At 30.6% G+C, this 20,588-nt stretch overlaps 2 protein-coding genes and 1 non-coding gene across 3 annotated transcripts; all 3 read right to left on the reverse strand.

The window, feature by feature from the left end:
- Positions 1 to 3,994: 3,994 nt before the first annotated feature.
- Positions 3,995 to 4,101, reverse strand: LOC149518999 (small nucleolar RNA R71). The gene has a single exon (XR_016341986.1). It is a non-coding gene; the product is annotated as a small nucleolar RNA R71 (small nucleolar RNA).
- Positions 4,102 to 14,944: 10,843 nt separating this feature from the next.
- On the reverse strand, positions 14,945 to 16,600 carry LOC111287638 (F-box/LRR-repeat protein At4g14103-like). Its single transcript, XM_089758892.1, has 3 exons — positions 15,650 to 16,600; positions 15,342 to 15,488; positions 14,945 to 15,256 (listed from the first exon to the last, which is right to left on the reverse strand). Exons 1-3 carry the CDS (start codon positions 16,598 to 16,600, stop codon positions 14,945 to 14,947), a joined length of 1,410 nt encoding a protein of 469 aa, XP_089615018.1.
- A 1,248-nt stretch (positions 16,601 to 17,848) lies between these two features.
- On the reverse strand, positions 17,849 to 19,511 carry LOC111287135 (serine/threonine-protein kinase PBL34-like). The gene is made up of 4 exons (XM_089758893.1): positions 19,491 to 19,511; positions 19,146 to 19,382; positions 18,714 to 18,836; positions 17,849 to 18,585 (listed from the first exon to the last, which is right to left on the reverse strand). Exons 1-4 carry the CDS (start codon positions 19,509 to 19,511, stop codon positions 17,953 to 17,955), a joined length of 1,014 nt encoding a protein of 337 aa, XP_089615019.1. The 3' UTR covers positions 17,849 to 17,952.
- Between the last annotated feature and the right edge of the window lie 1,077 nt (positions 19,512 to 20,588).

The raw sequence follows: 20,588 nt of genomic DNA on the forward strand, positions 1-20,588 counted from the left end.
CAATTTAATTCTCAGAATATAGTAACATTAGAAAATCATGATATTTGGGTTAACGAGTACATTGATCTCTTGAAATCCCTTAGAACTCGTTCTAAAAATCCATTTGCTTTTCTATGTATTTCAATAAAATAAAAGAGCTAAAAAATCAAAAAATAACAAAGACGATGAACTTATTCAATAGGGATTTGAAATGGTTGCTAATGTACTTATTGCAGGAAATGCTATTTATGAAAAGCTCAACACTTGTGTTTATCGAATTTTGGAAAATGAAATATAAAATCTATTAGAGGATATAGGAATTGACTTACAATGAATCACCACTGCTTACTTATATTTTTTTAATAATCCTAAAAAAGTAAGAGCAATACTTGGATGCCTATGGGATAATAAAAAAAAGGTCTTTGAAAGGTTGGTGTCTGGCTCATCTAGTCATTAAAGATGTCAAAAATATCTTTACTACTTAAGTTTTTAATTTGTTGAAATAATTTTTTTGAGAATAGAAATATTTATTTTTTATTTGGGTAAAATAAATTTATGTTAGACAACTATATGGTGATATGTTATTATATTTTGTCTTGTGCAAAATGGGCATCTAATTCACTAGTATGTAATGTTTTTATATTATTGCATTTTTTTTATTAATTAAAATTTATATGAATACATCGCTAAAGTGATAGTTGTTCTTATCGGCATGAACTCACCAATAAACTCTTTTCTTTGGTTTGTGTCACAAAATTTAGTGGTAGAATTGCTGAGTCACCATCGACTATATCAGGCTTGACAACCTACAAAAATGTTTAGTTGTTATTAGCCAACCTCTAAGTAATTCATTTAGCTAATCAGGTGTCATGATAATGATGCTTCCAAAATTCATATAAACAACAGAGTTAGGCTTTTTTTAGTCTAGCCATGAAAGACACTCAATCTTTTCCTCCCATAAATTTGACCCATATTGTTTCAAATCGATATCATGGACCTTATTATGCATTGGAAGATGTAAGGGATTAACAAAGTAAATAGGATGTAGCATTGAGGAGAGTGCACGTAAAAGTTCATGCTTTATGTCATCAAATGTATTCAAAATTATTGTAGAGGCCTTTTAAGCTCTTTTGGTTTCTCTGAAAATGAAATCTAGCATCAAGAAATCCAGGTCAATTATCCTGAGAAAAAATGGTAAATCCTTCAAATGAATCCCTTTTATGGCAAGTATCCAATCTATAACAGTATCTAAGTGAAGTGGCATCTACCATGCTACCTTTCTAGATTAGTCATTGTATTTATAAACCTATTACTCACCAAAGATGTAATCAAGAACATAAAGAAACGCTAAGGAAAATGGATAAAGGATATAAGCACTAGAAATATATTTTTATATTATATCTTATTTATTAAAAAATGGTTATAATTAAAATAATATTATAATGAATCATTTTCTTTATTTTTCACCCTTTATCCAAATAATAGTTGTTAGGATTCTTGTCATTTCCCTTCCTTTATTAATTTTAGTTACTCAAACAAGGGGTACATGTATTATTTTTTTTCTTTAAAAAACTTTCCTTTCCTTTTCTTTATTAATATTTATCTAAACATACTATAAAATAATTCATTGAATAAGCTAATAAACGGGGTATCAACTTTCAAGTGCATATTTATTAATATATCATTGACATGGCTCTATAAAATAAGAAAAGTGACATCAATCACATGGCACAATGTGATTAACTAGCTATAGAATTATAGGAGAAATTATTCTTTTTTAGAACTACAAACTAATAGCACCTAAAATTATATTGATTTTATATATCAAAATGGGTGAAAAATTTTAAATTTTGGTTGATTTTTTATGCCTTAATGCTTATTTTGTGATTTTAGATTTTCAAGCTTATGGACTTCATTTTTATGCAAAACATGCATGTATGCATGCAAAAGCACATTCAACGCTACCTTGGAAGCTTATAGCTGAACCTTATTGGCTCAATTCCAATCATCCATTTGACTAAAAAGATTTTTTTTCATGCATAAAAACGCCTCCACTTCCTTTATGGCATTTGACCAAAGCAAAATACAAAGAGATTACTTGTATATTTAAAGTGTTTGGCTTACATGAGGACTCTTACACCATTTGGCCATATCCATGTCAAGCACTTTCAAGCTTACATGGACTCTAATACACTTGGCCAAAGAAAGTTTTATATAAGAATGACTATTTTGTTTTGCCATAAAGAAATTTAAATGCACAAGGACTTTTATCTCCCATATCTACTTAACCAAGATACAATTCAATAGGACTTTATGCAACTTTAAATCAATAATGACACTAGGTGTATTCGGCTAAAGATGCATGTTATGGATAATGACTCTTTTGCTTGCTCTTTAAAAAATCATGATAAAAAAAAAAACACTTGCCATTTGAATTAAAAAGAGTTTGGATGAAATTCAAATACATGATTGTGTAATCCAAAAGCTAGTAGAACCTATTTAGAAGATTGAATCAAGATGAAAGCAAAGATAATAAAATGGCCAAGATGAAACCCCAAGACTCCCATTTAGCCAAAATTTATCCAAAATGAAAAGCCTTATTTGGTTGAAGCATTTAGAAGATAAAAATTAGCTTGATATTTAGCCTTTAGATAAAAATATAAAAATAAAACTATTATAATTTTTACCCTATATAGGCGAACCCTCTATTATAAATAAAGAGTTTGCTTACCTCATTTCATCATCACTTATCCCTCACTTCTCCTTTCTTTTCTTTTTTTTTTTAGTTTTTTTCTTTATTTTTTAGTTTAATTATTTGCTTAGGTCACAAATTTCCTAATAACAAAAGCTTATTTCTTAAATTCTTTTCTTTAAATTCAAGAAGTATTTCTTTTCAAGCTCTAGTTTTCTTCAAGTATTCTTGCTCATTATTTTCAGCAATCTTTGTTTTTGTAGATTAATTTGTTTTCATGCAACCTTTGTTCTTTAAATTTTCTTTTATACAATACAAGTTTTGGCTACCATTTCTTTAATGCTCTACAAGTTTAAGTATTATTTAATCATTCTTTTTTGCTCTAAGTATTCGACAATCTAAATCTTTCTTTGTTTTCAAGTTTGCAATTGTTATTTCTTTTAGATTTTATTTTTGGTTATATTCTTTTACTTCCCAAGTGATAGTTGGTAAAGTCAAAATCTAAGCTATATTGCTTTACAATATATCTTTTCTTATTTTGCCATCAACCTTAAATTATTATTGTTTAGATATAAGATTTTAGGATTTCACTTTTGTTAATTGAAAGTTACTAAACATTACAATCTATAATCCTTTAGGAGATGATATTAGAATACTTTCATTTTATTACTTGATCTTTGTACTTTCAAGTTATAAAAAAAAAAACAACAATTAAGTTTTTGGTACCGTTGCTTGGGATTATCGTGGTGTTCTCAATATCAATAAGGATTTTTTAAACTTTTGTAATCTAAATTCTTTTTCTTTTATTTGCTTTTATCTTTTTTTGATCTTTTCTTGTTTGCATGCTCAGATCCAAAAGTGTTGACTTAGCTTTAGTTGATCAAGAAATTAAAAAGACATTCAGAAAAAGAAGAAAAAAAACAATCAGCACCACCTACACCAATGCCAATGGCCAATACAAATAATGAAGTTCAAAGAACTTTAAAAGATTATAGAGTTTTCGATTCTAATAATTTTCAACCCTCCAGTAGAAGACCAGCCATTTAAGCAAATAACTTTGAGGTCAAGCCTTCAATAATACAAATGGCATAAATTTTTATACAATTTGGAGGATTACCAAGCGATGATCCTAACTTTTATCTTTTTAATTTTCTTGAATTATGTAATACTTTTCACTATAATCACATTTTTTATAATGCTATTTTTTCTCTCAAGGATAAGGTAAAAAGTTGGTTAACATTACTACCACCTGGCTCTATCACAACATCGGATGATTTGGTATAAAAATTTTTTGTAAAATTTTTCCAACCAACCAAAATAGCCAAGTTGAGGTATGAGATCATCACATTTTTGCAATTAGATGGTGAAACATTGTTTGATACATGAAAAACATTTAAAGAGTTGCTAAATAAATGCCTACATCATAGATTATCTTAATGGCTACAAATCTAAATTTTTTACAATAGTTTTACACCACCTATAAGAATCACTTTGGACTTAATTATTAAAGAGGCAATTATGAGTAAGACTCTTGAAGAAGCCAATGAATTGATTGAAGAAATAACTATTAACAACTAGTAATGGAGCATGGAGAGAAAATTAAAAAATTTGTTGGTTTATTTAAGATTGATGTAATACCTTCATCACTTTCAATCAGTCACTTTAACCAAAAGAATAAAAGCCCTAAGAGCCCAACCTCAAATCAACCATATGAATATAATCCAAAAAACTTTTGTTTTTTGTAATATCTGTGAAGGAACATAGTTTAGTGAAAAATATCAATTTAAGATAGAACCTATCTAATTTATCCAATAGTCCAAGCCTAATTACAATCCCTATAGTAATACATACAACCCTGGATAGCGAAACCATTCCAATTTTTCTTGAAACCAACTAAACCACCAATCCACCAATAACAAAACAATAACTACCACCCTAATCCACCAACTTACAACCCACCATAAGAAAATAAACCTAGTTTTGAAGATATGTTGACCCAATTAATGTAAGCCAATAATGTAAACATCTAAAGTCAAGCTACATCAATAAAAAATCTTGAGAACAAGATAGGTCAACTAGCCCAAGTTCTAGCCAATTGCGCCCTATAAGTACCTTGCCTAGCAATATTGAATTCAAACCTAAAAGATAAGGCAAGAAAGGTTTTGATGCCATTTATTCATTAAGAGATGTTGGGATGGAAAACTTTGATGAGTAGGATGATTTTATGGATGAACCAATAGTGGTTAACCTCTATAGTTTTCTGAAATAACCTAAAGTAGATTTTATAGGAAAAAAAAATATTAGAATATGAAGAACTTTTAAGATTTGAAAGAGAAATTTTGGAGGGATTTGACCTCATGACACTAGAGGTCCTTAAGAATATTGAATCCTATGAGAAATATCCTGTGATAAAAAATGATGAGATAGAATATGAAAAAAATCTTGAAGAATATATTTAAGGGTCTAATGAAGAAGTGTAAATGCTATTATAAATAAGAAGAGCACTACTAGAAAGCGTTTAGCTTGAAACTAATGAGGCAATCTAAGAAAAAATAATTTAGAGGAGGCAGACCAAAAAAAAGTAAATCAAGACGATAAAGTATAAGAGAAAGTTTAAGCAAAGCCAATGATAACTACAAGAATATATAGACAATGTTTCGACATAGCACCACCTTCTTTGAAAACCTCTTCAAAAGGAGTTGTTTCAAGAATTTAAAGAAGCTATCTTTTTTTAAGATTGCAACATTGAACTTCAATAACTCTTGCCCAGAAAGTAAAAAATTTTAGAAAATTTTACTATTTCTTGCAAAGTTGGACATTTGAGCTTTGATGATGCTTTTTTATATCTTGGCTTTACCATAAACCTAATGCCTTTAAATATTTTTATACAACTAGGGTGTAAAGAGCTGAAGCTTACAACATCCAATTTGAAATTTGCTGACTAGTCTATGAAGCTACTATAAGGGATGTTGAAAAGTGTGCTTGTAAAAGTTACTAAGTATGCATTCCAAATAGATTTTGCTATTTTCCTATTGACTGCCAAAGCTTTAATAGATGTGTACAACTTTAGCATTACCTTTAGTTTTAAAAATAAAAAGCTATAGTTTATATTATTTTTACTAAGAGAGCTAATATATTTTTTAAGACCAATTCTGTTTATGTCATTCCTCAAAGAAGGATGCAATAAGGTAAATTCCCCCATAAAGGGATAAGATAAGCCATAGATTTAGGGATGGTCAAGTTTAACCAAAACTAACGTTCTTTGGGAAGCAACCCAAATTTTATTTTCATGGTTTATGTTTTTTTTTTTTTTTTAAGATAGGTATGTTTTGATGTTTTTAGGTTTTAAGTTGTTTTGTAAGATGGAATGAAAGCAAGGAGAATGCCTTGTACCAATGAAAATTCAGCCTTAAGAAAAAAATTTTGAGGAGTATTTCTTTTTTTCCTTACTTTTTGTTTGATATATTGTTCAACTTAAGAATATGGAGGGAGAAAATGCTTTTTGAACTTAAAATACCTTGTGAACTTAAAATGAGTTTTAAATTTTTATCCCATTTTTGCTTCCAAACCAATTGACATGCTAGATCTCTTCATTATACACACTTAGTTGATTTTGCATAAATTTTCAAGATTGACTTGAGTATGATATGAAGTGTGATTATAAATATGATAAAACTTGAAAGGAATTCTTAAGCACATTTTTCTTTGGATATGATTTTTGTACATATGTTTTTATTCACTTTAAAGGAAATGCTTTGATTTTTGTGAAAATTTTGTGCAATGTGGATTTGTATGAGATTTGAGAATTTAAATAAATACTCTAAAATTCACCTACTTAATCCTTAAGGTAAAATCTTAGATTGCATTTGACTCAAGAGATGATCTAGGTAATTTTTTGAACCGTTTGAGTATTTTTCAAGTATTCTGTTGTTATGCATTTCTAATATCTTTATTTTAAGTCTAGTATATTATTCCATTTTCTTTGTTTATTTTAGCCACATAATAAGTTAATAAGGCTTTTCTTTGATTATTATTATATCTTTTTTTTGTTTTCTCCTTTCTCAATTGTGCTTACTTATATGTTATGGACATTATTATGTGTTAAAGATGATGGAGGTGCAAGGAATAAAGAGATACCATGAAGAATAAAGAGATGCATCAAAAGTTAAAAGTTTCAAAAGCTTAATTTTTCAAAATTCAAGAAATTTCAAAGAAAATAAGCTAAGGTTTTAAGCCTAAAATTTTGTTTTGTCTACCTTGACCCAAGCCTAACATTACAAGTCGAAAAGACTTTTTGATCTTGAGTCAAGTACACAAGTCTAACATTAGTGAATAGGGAAAAAAAAAATGAACATATGAAGTCTATTTTATTTTTGAATAGAAATGTGATGAAATATTTTACATTCTTTTTACTTGAGTTATATGCATGAAATAAGGATTGAGTAGATGCACATGTGTAAAGAACATAAGATAATGGAAGCTTGTTTTTTAAAGAATTTCTTATAACCCTATGTTTATATTCAATTTTGTATTATACAACAGAGCATAATAAGAATATTATGTAATTTTTGACTTTGTGAGTATGTATAATGATTTATGGTTTTGTTGATTTGAGAATTTTACTTGAGGATAAGTAAAGATTTGATTGTGGGGGTATATGATCCTATATCCATTCGGTTAAAAAACAATCCAATAAAACTTCATGTAGCTTCAAACTAACAAGAACACTAGGTGTATTTGGCTAAGGATGCTTGTAACGGATAAGAACTTTTTTTCTTGCTCTTTGAAGAATCAAGATAAAAGAAAGACTCTTGCCATTTAAATTAAAAGTGTACGGATGAAATTAAAATACATGATCTTGTAATCCAAGAGCTAGCAAAACTTACCTGGAAGATTGAATGAAGAAAAAAGCAAAGATGATCAAATGGCCAAGAAGAAATCCTAAGACTCCTATTTAGCCAAAACTTATCCAAGATAAAAAGCCTTATTTGGTTGAAGCACTAAGAAGATAAATATTAGCTTGATTTTTAGCAATTAGATAAAAATCAAACTCTTATAATTTTAACCCCCATAGCGGAACCTTCTGCTATAAATAAGGAGGCTATTAACCTCTTTTCATCATCCCTTATCCATCAGTTTACCTATTTTCTCTTTTTTCTTTGTTATTTTCTTTTCTTTAAATTCAAGAAGTATTTTATTTCAAGCTCTAGTTTTTTTTAAGTATTCTTACTCATTACTTTTGGCAATCATCTTTGTTTTTCTAGTTTAATTTGTTTTCATGCAACTTTTATTTTTTAAATTTTCTTTTATGCAATACAAGTTTCGACTACCATTTCTTTTATGCTCTACAAGTTTAAGTATTATGCAATCATTCTTTTCTATTTGAAGCATTTGGCAATCTCAATCTTTCTTTGTTTTCAAGTTTGCAATTGTTATTTCTTTTAGATCTAGTTTTTGGTTATATTCTTTTACTTTCTAAGTGATAGTTGGTGAAGTCAAAATCTAAGCCTACATTGCTTTTCAATATACCTTTTCTTATTTTGCCATTAACCCTAAATTTTGATTGTTTAGATATAAGATTTTAAGATTTTACCTTTAGTAATTGAGAGCTACCCAACATTATAATTTATAATCTTTTGGGAGATTATACTGGAATACTTCATTTTTATTACTTGATTTTTGTACTTGCAAGCTATATAAAAAACAACAATTAAGTTTTTTGCACCATTGCTAGTGATTATCGTGGTGTTCTCAATATCATAAGGATTTTTTAAAATTTTTGTAATCTAAACTCTTTTTCTTTTATTTGCTTTTATATTTTTTTGATATTTTATTATTTGCATGCACAAATCCAAAAGTGTTGACTTAGCTCTAGTTTATTACAAAACTAAAGAGACATTCAAAGGAAGAAGAAAAAAATAATCAACACCACCTGTACCAACACCAATGGCCAATGCAAACAATGAAGTTAAAAAAATTTTAAGGGATTATACAGTTTTCAATTCTGATGGTTTTCAACCGTCAATTAGAAGGCTAGCCATTCAAGCAAATAACTTTGAGATCAAGCCTTCAATAATACAAATGGCCTAAATTTTTGTATAGTTTAGAGGACTACCAAATGATGATCCTAACTTTCATCTTTCTAATTTTCTTAAATTCTATGATATTTTTCGCTATAATGGTGTTTTTAATGATACTATTAGACTAAGACATTCATTTTTCTCTTAAGGATAGGGCGAAAAGTTGGTTGACATTACTACCACCTAGCTCTATTGCAACATGAGATGATTTGTTATAGAAATTTTTGGCAAAATCCTTCCCACTAACAAAAATAGCGTAGTTGAGGTATGAAATCACCACATTTTTGTAAATAGATGCAGAAACATTATATGATACAAGGAAAAAATTTAAAGAAATGCTAAAGAAATGGCCACATCATGGATTAACCTAATGGCTACAAATCCAAATTTTCTACAATGGTCTCATGCCACCTATAAAAACCACTTTGGACTCAGTTGTTAGAGGGGCAATAATGAGTAAGACTCTTAAGGAAGCTAATAAACTGATTGAAGAAATGGCTATTAACAACTACTAATGGGGCATAGAGAAAAAATTAAGTAAGAAATTTATTGGTTTATTTGAGATTGATGCAATACCTTTATAACTTTCTAGTCAGCCGCCCTAACCAAAAGAATAGAAGCCATAAGAGCCTAACCTTAACCCAACCATATGAATGCAATCCAAAACCATTTTGTTTCTAGTGATATCTATAAAAGGCCATAGTCTAGTGAAAAATGTCAATTCAAGATAAAACCTGTTGAGTTTATCCAATAGTCCAAGCTTAACTACAATCCCTTATAATAACACATACAAACTTGGATAGCGAAACTATCTCAATTTTTTTTGAAACCAACCAATCCATCAATGAAAACAATAACTATCGCTCTGATCAACCAACTTACAACCAAACCCAAAAAAAGAAACCTAGTTTTGAGGATATGTTAACTCATTTAATGTAAGCCAATAATGTAAACATCCAAAGCCAGGTTGCATCAATCAAAAATTTTGAGAATCAGATAGGTCAATTAGCCTAAGCTATAGGCAACTGCACTGTAGGTACCTTACCTAGCAATGTTGAATCCAACCCTAAAAGACAAGGCAATGAAGGTTGTAATGCTATTTATTCATTGAGAGATATTGGGATGGAGGACTTTAATGAAAAGGATGATTTTATGGATGAACCAATAATGGTTAACTTCCCTAGCTTTGTAAAACAACCTAAGGTATTTGTGAGAAAAGAAGTTATATTAGAAGATAAAGAACCTTTGATATTTAAAAGAGAAATTTTGAAGGGATTTGACCCTATGACATTAGATATCCCTAAGAATATTGAACCCCTATGAAAAAGATCTCGTAGAGAAAAATGTTAAAATGGAATATGAAGAAAATTCTGAAAAATATATTTAAGGGTCTGCTAAAAAAGAGTAAATGCAATTACAAGTAGAGAGAACACTAGTAGAAAGCATTTGGCTTGAAATTAAAGAGGCAGTATAAGAAAAAACAATTTAAATAACGGTAGTCTACAAAAAAGCAAACTAAGAGAAAGAAGGTCAAGAGGGACAAATCCAAAAAAAAGTTCAAACAAAGCCAAAAATAACTGCAAGAATGTATAGATAATGTTTCAACATAGCACCACCTTCTTCAAAACCTATTCAAAAAGAGTTGCTTTAAGAATCAAAAATAGCTACATTTTTGGAAGATTGTAACCCTGAACTTCAATAATTCTTGCCCAAAAGCAAAAAAGTCCAAGAAATTTTGCTATTCCTTGCAAAGTTAGACATTTAAATTTTGATGATACTCTTTTTTATCTTGGCTTTAGCATAAACCTAATGCCTTTAAATATTTTTATAGAACTAGGGTGCAAAGCGTTGAAGATTGCAACATTCAATTAGAAATTTGCTAACTAGTCTATGAAGCTACCACAAGAGATGTTGAAAAATGTGCTTGTAAAAGTTAATAAGTATGCATTTCTAGTAGATTTTGCTATTTTAGACATGAAAGATGATGATGTTTTTCTATTGTTAGGAAGACATTTCCTAGGGATTGCCAAGGCTTTAATAGATGTGTTTAACTCTAGCCTTAGCTTTAGTTTTAAAAATAAAAAATTATAGTTTATGATCAGAGGGTATGGTGTTCTTAGAGATACCTATGACAAATTCAAGCTTTGTTTATATTATTTATACTAGGAGAGCTAGTATACCTCTTAAGACCAATTCTGTTTATGTCATTCCTTAAAGAAGGATGCAATAAGGCAAACTCTTTCTTAAAGGGTTAAGATAAGCCATTGATTTAGGGATGATCAAGCTTGACCAAAACTAACGTTGTTTGAAAGGTAACTTATTTTTTATTTTCATGGTTTATTATTATTTTTTAGGAAAATTATGTTTTGATGTTTTTTTGTTTTGAGTTTGTGTTTGTAGGATGGAATAAAAGCAAGGAAGATACCTCGTACTAATGAAAATTTGACTTTGAGAAAAAAATTTTGAGGAGTATTTCCTTTTTCCCTTACTTTTTGTTTGATATATTGTTTAATTTAAGTATGGGGAAAAAGGGAAATGCTTTTTGAACTTAAAATGCTTTGTGAACTTAAAATGATTTTTAAAATTTTTATCCCATTTTTGCTTCCAAACCAATTGACATGCTAGATCTCTTTATTATACACACTTAGTTGATTTTGCATAAATCTTCAAGATTGACTTGAGTATGATATGAAGTGTGATTATACAATGTGATGAAACTAGAAAGGAATTTTTAAGCATGCTTTTCTTTGGATATGATTTTTGTAGATATGGTTTTATTCTCTTTTAAAGAAATGCTTTGATTTTTGTGAAATGTGGATTTGTATGAAATTTGAGAATTTGAATATGTACTCTAAAATTCACCTACTCAATCTTTAAGGTGAAATCTTATACTATATTTAACTTAATAATGATCTAGGTAGTTTTTTGAACTATTTTGAGTTTTTTTCAAGCTCCCATTTATGATGCATCTCTAGTACATTTATTTAGAGCCTATTATATTATTCCCTTTTATTTGTTTATTTTAGCCACATAATAAGCTAATTAGCCTTTTCTTTGATTATTATTATCTTTTCTTTTGTTTTTATCTAACCCAATTATGCTTACTTGTGTATAATGGACATAATTATGTATTAGAAAAAAGGAGGCACAATGAATAAAGAGATGCCTCAAAGTTCAAAGTTTTAAAAGTTTAGTTTTTCAAGTTCCAAGAAATTTCAAAGAAAGTAAGCTAAAGTTTTGAGCTTAAAATTTCATTTTTCTTAACTTGACCCAAATTTTACATTACAAGCCGAAAAGACTTTTTGATCTTAAGTCAAATATATAAGTCTAACATTAGTGGAGAATGAAGAAAAAAGTAAACATATGAAGTCTATTCTATCTTTGAATTGAAATGTGATGAAATATTTTACATTCTCTTTATTTGAGTTATATGTATGAATTAAATATTGAGTAGATGCACATGTTTAAAGAGCATAAGATATTGAAAGCTTATTTTTGAAGGAATTTCTTGTAACTCTGTGTTTATGTTCAATTTTGTATTATACGATAGTGCATGATAGTAATATTATATAATTTTTGACTTTACGAGTATGTATGATGATTTATAGTTTTGTTGATTCGAAAATTTTACTTGAAGACAAGCAAAGATTTAATTATGGGGGTATATGATAATACATGAAAATATAATAATTTTATATATTAAAATGGGTGCAAAATTTTAAATTTTGGTTGATTTTTGGTGCTTTAATGCTTATTTTATGATTTTTAGGGTTTTAAGTTTGTGGACTTCATTTTTATGCAAACCATGCATGTATGCATGCAAAAACATATTTGCCACTATTTTATAAGCTTATAGCTAAACCTTATTAGCCTAATTCTATCAATCCATTCAGCTAAAAAGGAGTTTTTCATGCATAAGGACACTTCCAATTCTCTCATGGTGTGTGTCTAAAGCAAAAATGCAAAGAGATTGCTTGTTCATTTGAAACGTTTGGCTTACATGAGGACTCCTACACCATTAAGTCATATCCATATTTCCAAAAGGTTCCAAGCACTTTCAAGCTCATGTGGACTCTAACACATTCGGCCAACGAAAGTTTTATCCAAGAATGACACTTTTGCTTAGTTATGAAGAGCTTTAAATGCACAAAGACTTTTATCTCCTTTATCTGTTCGGCTAAGAGACAATCCAAAAAGACTTCATGCAGCTTCAAACCAACAAGAACACTAAGTGTATTCGGCTAAGGATGTTTGTAATGGATAAGAAATTTTTTGCTTGCTCTTTGAAGAATCAAGATAAAAGAAGGACTATTACCATTTGAATTAAAAGTTTTTGGATGAAATTAAAATACATGATCCTGTAATCCAAGAGCTAGCAAAACCTACCTAGAAGATTGAATGAAAAAGGAAGCAAAGATGATCAAATGGCTAAGAAGAAATCCCTAGACTCCTATTTAGCCAAAACTTATCTAAAATAAAAAAAACCCCATTTGATTGAAGCACTGAGAAGATAAATATTAGCTTGATTTTTAGCAATTAGATAAAAATTAAACTCTTGTAATTTTACCCTTATGGCTGAACCCTCTACTATAAATAAGGAGGCCATTAACCTCTTTTCATCATCTCTTATCCCTCACTTCTCTTTTTTTTTTCTCTTTTTTCTTAATTATTTTCTTTTCTGTAAATTCAAAAAGTATTTCTTTTCAAGTCTAGTTTTCTTCAAGTGTTCTTACTCATTATTTTTGGCAATCATCTTTGTTTTTCTACTTTAATTTGTTTCATGCAACATTTATTCTTTAAATTTTCTTTTATGCAATACAAGTTTCGGCTACTATTTCTTTTATGCTCTACAAGTTTAAGTTTTATGCAATCATTCTTTTCTACTCCAAGCATTCGACAATCTCAATCTTTCTTTGTTTTTAAGTTTGCAATTGTTATTTCTTTTAGATCTAGTTTTTTGTTATATTTTTTTACTTTTTAAATGACGGTGAAATCAATATCTAATGCCTATATTGCTTTTCAATATATATTTTCTTATTTTGCCATCAACCCTAAATTTTGATTGTTTAGATATAAGATTTTAAGATTTCACTTTTGGTAATTGAAAGCTATCCAACATTACAATTTATAATCACTTGAGAGATGAAATTGGAATAATTTTATTTTATTACTTGATTTGTGTACTTGTAAGCTATGCAAAAAAACAACAATTACTTTGATAAAATGCACGAAAGGCAAGAAAAAAATAAATGATAAAATGTACCTAAAACTCGCCAAGAGCTCCATCAACTTCAAGGTTTGTAACTACTTGATATCGTTATTAGACAAAGCATAAATCCCTAAAACCAAATAAAAAAATAATCCAAAAAATGGGTATTTTAAAATGGACAGAAAATGAAGTGAGAAAGAGGAAAAATATTGAGAATTTTGAGTGGTGAGGATGTTTTTGGAGAAAAACGCATTGGAAGAAGCAATGGCTTTGAAGAAAACTTAAGTGAAGATGAAGTGCGGAAGATGGAAGTAGCAAAGAAGACATTGAAGGTTGCAGTTCCTGATGTGGCCACTTGGGAAAACCAAGGGAAAAAGAATAGAGGTGTCTGAAAATGCTAGAGACAAGAATTTAGTTGGAACAGATGCCTTTGCTTGGATAAAGGGAAAGAAAGTCTAAAAGAATTGGGCTTTATCTTTTCTTTAGCTTATGTTTGGACTACAAAGCAGTTGCTGCCCAAATTTGTTTACTTGGGCCTTTGCCTTTTAAGTTGTTAAACAGAGAATAAAACATGTTTTGATAATAATTTGATTAAAAGAAGATAATAATTTAAATCTAAATTAATTCAAACCAAAATGATTTGAATTGTAATAGATAATTAAAAATTTATTTGAAAATTAGTAATTTAAAATAAAATAATCCAAATTAATTTGATGAAAATGTTTGAATAAAGGATCTTTTACTATTTTTATGAAGAGTTATTAATCAATTAAACAAACTTCAAATCAATTAACATAAGAGACTATGAAAATTAGTTAAATCAATAACAATCAAATACTTACAAAATTTTTATTCAATTCTCTTTACAATCGACTTTTTTTTTTTTTTTTATAATCGATCTATAAATTTAATACATATTCTCCTTCAGACTTACGACACATATTATGATCATAATTTTCCTCTATGCTAATAGGGGAAGACATGTCAATCAAATTCGATTACACACTTTTCAGAACCTCTTGGAAACTCTTCAATCATATCTGCATTTAGCTCTTCCTCTGAAGAATCCTCATCAAACATGAAACACATCTTCTCCAAGACTTTGCCATTTTCTAGCAGATATTTAACCACTTCCGCTTCATCTTCCAATGCCCATAGATATCTCATCTTAATTTCCTTAAGATGTTGCAGTAAACAGTAAGGCTGAGGCATGGGTGGAATCCAACCGAAATTATCCTCAACATCAAGTTCTCCGCCTGCTTCATCAAATGCTTCCATCAATAACTCCATACGTTCCTGATAAATAAGCAAAATTATAAGTAGAGAAATTAACCATATGAACCCTTTTGCTAAATATTTCCATTAGATAAAGAGCACTCACCCTCTCCAACACAAGGAATTCGAGAATAGGCGAGTTCCTTAAGAAATGAGGCAATGATTTCCAACCAAAGAAATGATCAATCCCCATTTCAAGACGCAGCATAAATAGAAATGTGGGCAAATCATCATCAACAGCATAGCTGAGAGCCTTCAATCAACATAGGAACAAGAGTCAAATAAATTAATCAGTAGCACTGAAAAACGTAGCAAACAGCAAAAGAACGACCATTAAAATGGAATGGCATGTGCATGGCATAACATGATTAAGAAATTAATATTGTTCATCAGGGCGGTAAATAATTAACTTACAGCAGTAGTACTAGCCGAAAGATTTAGAAATTTGGCATTTCTAATTCCTTTGAGAATTCCCATCAGCAGTCGATGGGCTTCTTGCTGGGATACTTGATCCTTGTAGAAGAAAGTAGAATGGCCAATACTAACCTTGGCTTCAAGTAGGGAGGGTATTTCATCTATCACAAAATAAGCCATGGAGTCATCTTGAATGGTAAGATATACAAGGTTTGGTGTCTGAATAATGAACTTTTGATCCGAGAAATTCTCAAATCGTCTGCAAATGTCAATCTTCAACCTTTTCAGAGTTGGTATAGAAATTGTGAATGTATGCTCAAACTGATCATCACCATCCTGCCCAAGATCATTTACATAGATAAACAAATCTTCAAGCACCGGACATCTACAAAACAACGTACTCAAAAACTCGCAATCCGGATGCTTAGCATCAACACGAAGGACTTTCAAACTGGGGAAACATGTGATTGTTGAAGGAATAGTGAAAACGAAGTCGGTTCTAAGTTTTAGTGCCACCAGTGATTCGCAACTTGAAAAGTTTTCAGGCAACCTAACAGGGATTCTTTCCTCATATTCCAACAACAGGAAGAGATCAAGCTCCTTCACATTGCAACACAGTGCATAGTTAATCCATGCATTGACGCGAAGTAAATCGTTTTGTCGTCGGAAATCATAAAATCCCAGAGTGAATGTCTGAATATTTCTGGATCCACGAAGGCCAAGAACTCGGTCCACAAAGTCCATAAAAACCTGATTTCTACCCTCCATTTCACGGATGTGAAAATCATTGAAGTTAAGACTGTGGATATAAGTCCAAAGGTACCTCCATCTTCTGGACAATACGGCCGTTTGAACCGCTTCTTTTGTGTTAAGATAAGAGAGGATATGAGCCACAACGTCATTAGGCAATTTGCTGATAAAATCTTCCTTGCCGACTTTCCTGGTATCCATTTGCCAAGTTAGACTTCGGACGCTTGTAACTTACCTGTTCCTGCAACTGCAACACCCCAAAAAATACATAGGGTTTAGGAATATGGTAAAGGCAAAACCCAAGCAAAACAAGTTGTTTGGCTGTCAAGAAAAACATGCACAAAACAAATTTCCATAAGATGTGACCTTTTATATGACTCTTAAAAAACAACGAGAAAAAAAAAAAAAGAAAAAACATTGGGAAATGGTGTTTCCTGTTCTCTTCACTTCAAGGTTCCCAAACATAGAAGATAAAAATCACGTAAAAGTTGTTCAGAAGAAAATGGGAACGCGTGATAGAAGAAGAGCATAAAGACTTTGAAAGAAAATGAAAAAAAGAAACGAAGTTTGTTCAATTTATAGCAGTGACAGATATTGAGAAAAAAGAAAGAATGATTACATAAAGTTTCTAAATCCTCCAAGTAGGATCTGAAACAGAAACAGAAACAGAAACAGTGAAATTGACTCTAAGTTATGCTTGAATGTATAGAAAAAAGGTTTTTTTTTTATATATTTGTTGAAATGATACGTCTTTTCATGAAATAATATTTGATAAATAAGTGTGATTTTTCGTTAATAAATAACTATAACTTTTTCCATTTGATAAACAATTGTAACTTTTCATGAACAAACATAATTTTTTATCATTTTTATTTACAATGAAAATTATTTGTCACACCAAAATATATATATGCACATATTTTGTAAAAAACCACCCAAAAATACGTAAGTGTACCAAAAATATTTTTCAGGTTTTTATTAAAATTAAGTGAAAAGATATGTATTGAATCGAACCAAATACGAAATACCAATCAAAATCAGAACTGAGCCAATTATGTTGAAAGCCAGTTCCCAAGCCAAGACCAACGTTGTTATTGGAGTAGGCTTTTTGATGTTTTCAATTTTTTTCAGAAATCCGATCAAACTAAAGAGACACTTTGAGCCCAAACACGATACAACCCAAAATCTAAAATAATCTGAATCCAAAGAGATAGATAGCGAAATTGACCTGAGTGGTGGTAGTTAACGTAGGAGAGGATTTAATATGCAAGATCACACATCCTGTATGTATAGAGGGAAACTTTGATCAAGATTATGAACATTCAGTACATATATTTATATGATAGCATTCAGGAATGGAAGCAAATAATCGACTACTCCATTTTCATATCAGCCTTGCACTCTAATCTACAATCAGCATCCTCTCTATTCATCATCTATAGTGGGATAGGAAGGAAGGTTGAATAATCACATCTTTATCTTCTATATGTTGTGTTGAATTTAAAAGAAGAAAACAAACAAAAAATGAAAAAAAATGCATATTTTACAAACAATCAAAATCCTTCCACACTAGCCCTTCTAAGGGTTGCGGATGATGATCTCTGGTTTTCTTGCCTTTCAAGTTCCTCCAACGAGATGGTAGAGGAACAAGCTCGAGGCGGAAGAGTCAACGGCAAAGTAGGTGGTCTTGTAGGAAAAACAGACCGCCGGGCTCCCGATGGTGGTGATGGTGAGAAACTTAACCTGGTTGCAGGACTAATGATCCCATTGAGACTAGGTGACCTTGACATTTGTTTTCCAGCAATTGCCGCTGGCTCTTGCAGAGGAAACCTACAGGAATATTTCATGTCTTGGGTGATTTTGAGATGCTCAACTATGGTTCTCATGGTCGGCCTTTCTGATGGGTCCTTCTGGAGACATCTTTGTGCAATGTCAGCCACTGTACGAGCAGCTTTCTTAGGAAAGCGACCTTTGAGCTGAGAATCCATGATAAGTGACAATCTACAATCATCAGCTAGGAATGGTCGGCTCCACTTCACTAGGTTCCTCTCTTCCCTGGGATGAGAGCTACCAAGGTTCTTCCGGCCAGTGAGTAATTCAAGCAGGACAATTCCAAAACTCCAAACATTGCTCTTTGGAGTTAGCCATCCTCTCTCCAGGGTCTCTACTGAAGGATTTGCCACAGCCTGCACAGATGGAGAGATAATTAACAACCAATAACTCAAACAAGTAACTTTTAAGGAGTAGAGAGATTCGATGAAAATCTAGTTAACTCAACACACCATGGTTTGTCTTTTAAGGCAAAATAACTTACAACTGAAGTAGTGTAGATCTCTTCTGTTTCTGGGATATGACCAACGCACCCATACCCCGAAATCTTTGCACTGAAATCTTTGTCAATATGCATGTTGGCAGTTGAAAATTCATTGTACATTGCCTGCATATGATAGAACCTTTCTGTAATTAGGCAAGCATAAAAATGATATAGTAATTGGGAAAAAAAAAAAGCAAATTTCCAAAAGTTACTAATCTACACGGACTAATGTACCAAAAATGGGAAATTGTTTCATATCAACCACAAAGGACTAAATAAATAATTAAAAAAAAAAAAGAAACAGAGCTTGTTTCAAAGAGAACTATCATGCCCATTACAAATGATCGAAGTTCAATCCATAGGGGCATATGATAAAATATCATTTGGTTTTTATCATCTCAAAATGTAGATGTACATTGAGATTTTAACTACCTGACATGGTCCTTCCTCACGTAAGAAAGTAAGGCCCTGTGCAGAACATAAAGCAATTTTCATTCGGGTATTCCAATCAAGTGGTGGTCCATCTGATCTTCCATATAGAAGCCTGTCCAAGCTTCCATGAAACAGCCTCTCATAGACCAACATTCTTTGTTCTGAACTATCACGTGCATGGTATCCCAGCAATTTACAGAGGTTTTGAGCATAAAGTTTCTTTTTTCCTACCTTCAACTTCAGTCAAGTATGTAAATCTAATATTAGTAGAGAGAGACTGTAAAAGTAAACATAAAAAGTCTATTCTATCTTTGAATTGAATTGTGATGAAATATTTTACACTACTTTCACTTGAGTCACGTGCATGAATTAAAGATTTAGTAGATGCACATGTGTAAAGAGCATAAGATATTGGAAACTTATTTTTGAAGGAATTTCTTGTAACTTTGTATTTATATTCAGCTTTGGATTATGCAATAGTGCATGATAAGAATATTATGTAATTTTTGGCTTTGTGAGTATGTATAATGATTTATAGTTTTGTTGATTTGAGAAATTTACTTGAGGACAAGCAAAGATTTAAGTGTGAGGGTAAATGATAGTACTTAAAAATATAGTGATTTTATATATTAAAATGGGTGCAAAAATTTAAAATTTGGTTGGTTATTGGTGCCTTAATGCTTATTTTGTGATTTTTAGGATTTCAAGCTTGTAAACTTCATTTTCATGCAAACCATGCTTGTATGCTTACAAAAGCACATTCACTCTTATATTGGAAGCTTATAGTTTAACCCTATTGGCCCAATTCTATCCATCCATTCAGCTAAGAAGGAGTTTTTCATGCACACGGACACCTCCAATTCTCTCATGATATTCAACCAAAGCAAAAATACAAGGAGATTGCTTATACATTTGAAGCATTTGGCTTACATGAGGACTCCTACACCATTAAGCTATATCTATGTTTCAAGAAGGTTTCAAGCACTTTCAAGGTTACATTGATTATAATATATTTGGCCAAAGAAGATTTTATCCAAGAATGACACTTTTGCTTAGTCATGAAGAAATTTAAATGCACAAGAATATTTATCTCCCGTGTCCATTTAATTAAGACACAATCAAATAGGACTTCATGCAACTTCAAACCAACAAAAACACTAAGTGTATTTGGCTAAGGATGTTTGTGAGGGATAAGGACTTTTTTGCTTGCTCTTTGAAGAATCATGATAAAAAAAAGGACTCTTGCTATTTTAATTAAAAGAGTTTCGATGAAATTCAAATACATGATCATGTAATCCAAGAGCTAGTCGAAACTACCTAGAAGATTAAATCAGGATGGAAGCAAAGATGATCAAATGGCCAAGATGAAATCCTAAGACTCTCATTCAGCCAAAAACGTATCCAAGATAAAAAGCCCGATTTGGTTAAAGCACTAAGAAGATA

This window comes from Durio zibethinus, chromosome 4 (assembly GCF_047325235.1).
Source record: "Durio zibethinus cultivar Kanyao isolate XHJ-2024 chromosome 4, ASM4732523v1, whole genome shotgun sequence".
Classification (NCBI taxonomy): domain Eukaryota; kingdom Viridiplantae; phylum Streptophyta; class Magnoliopsida; order Malvales; family Malvaceae; genus Durio; species Durio zibethinus.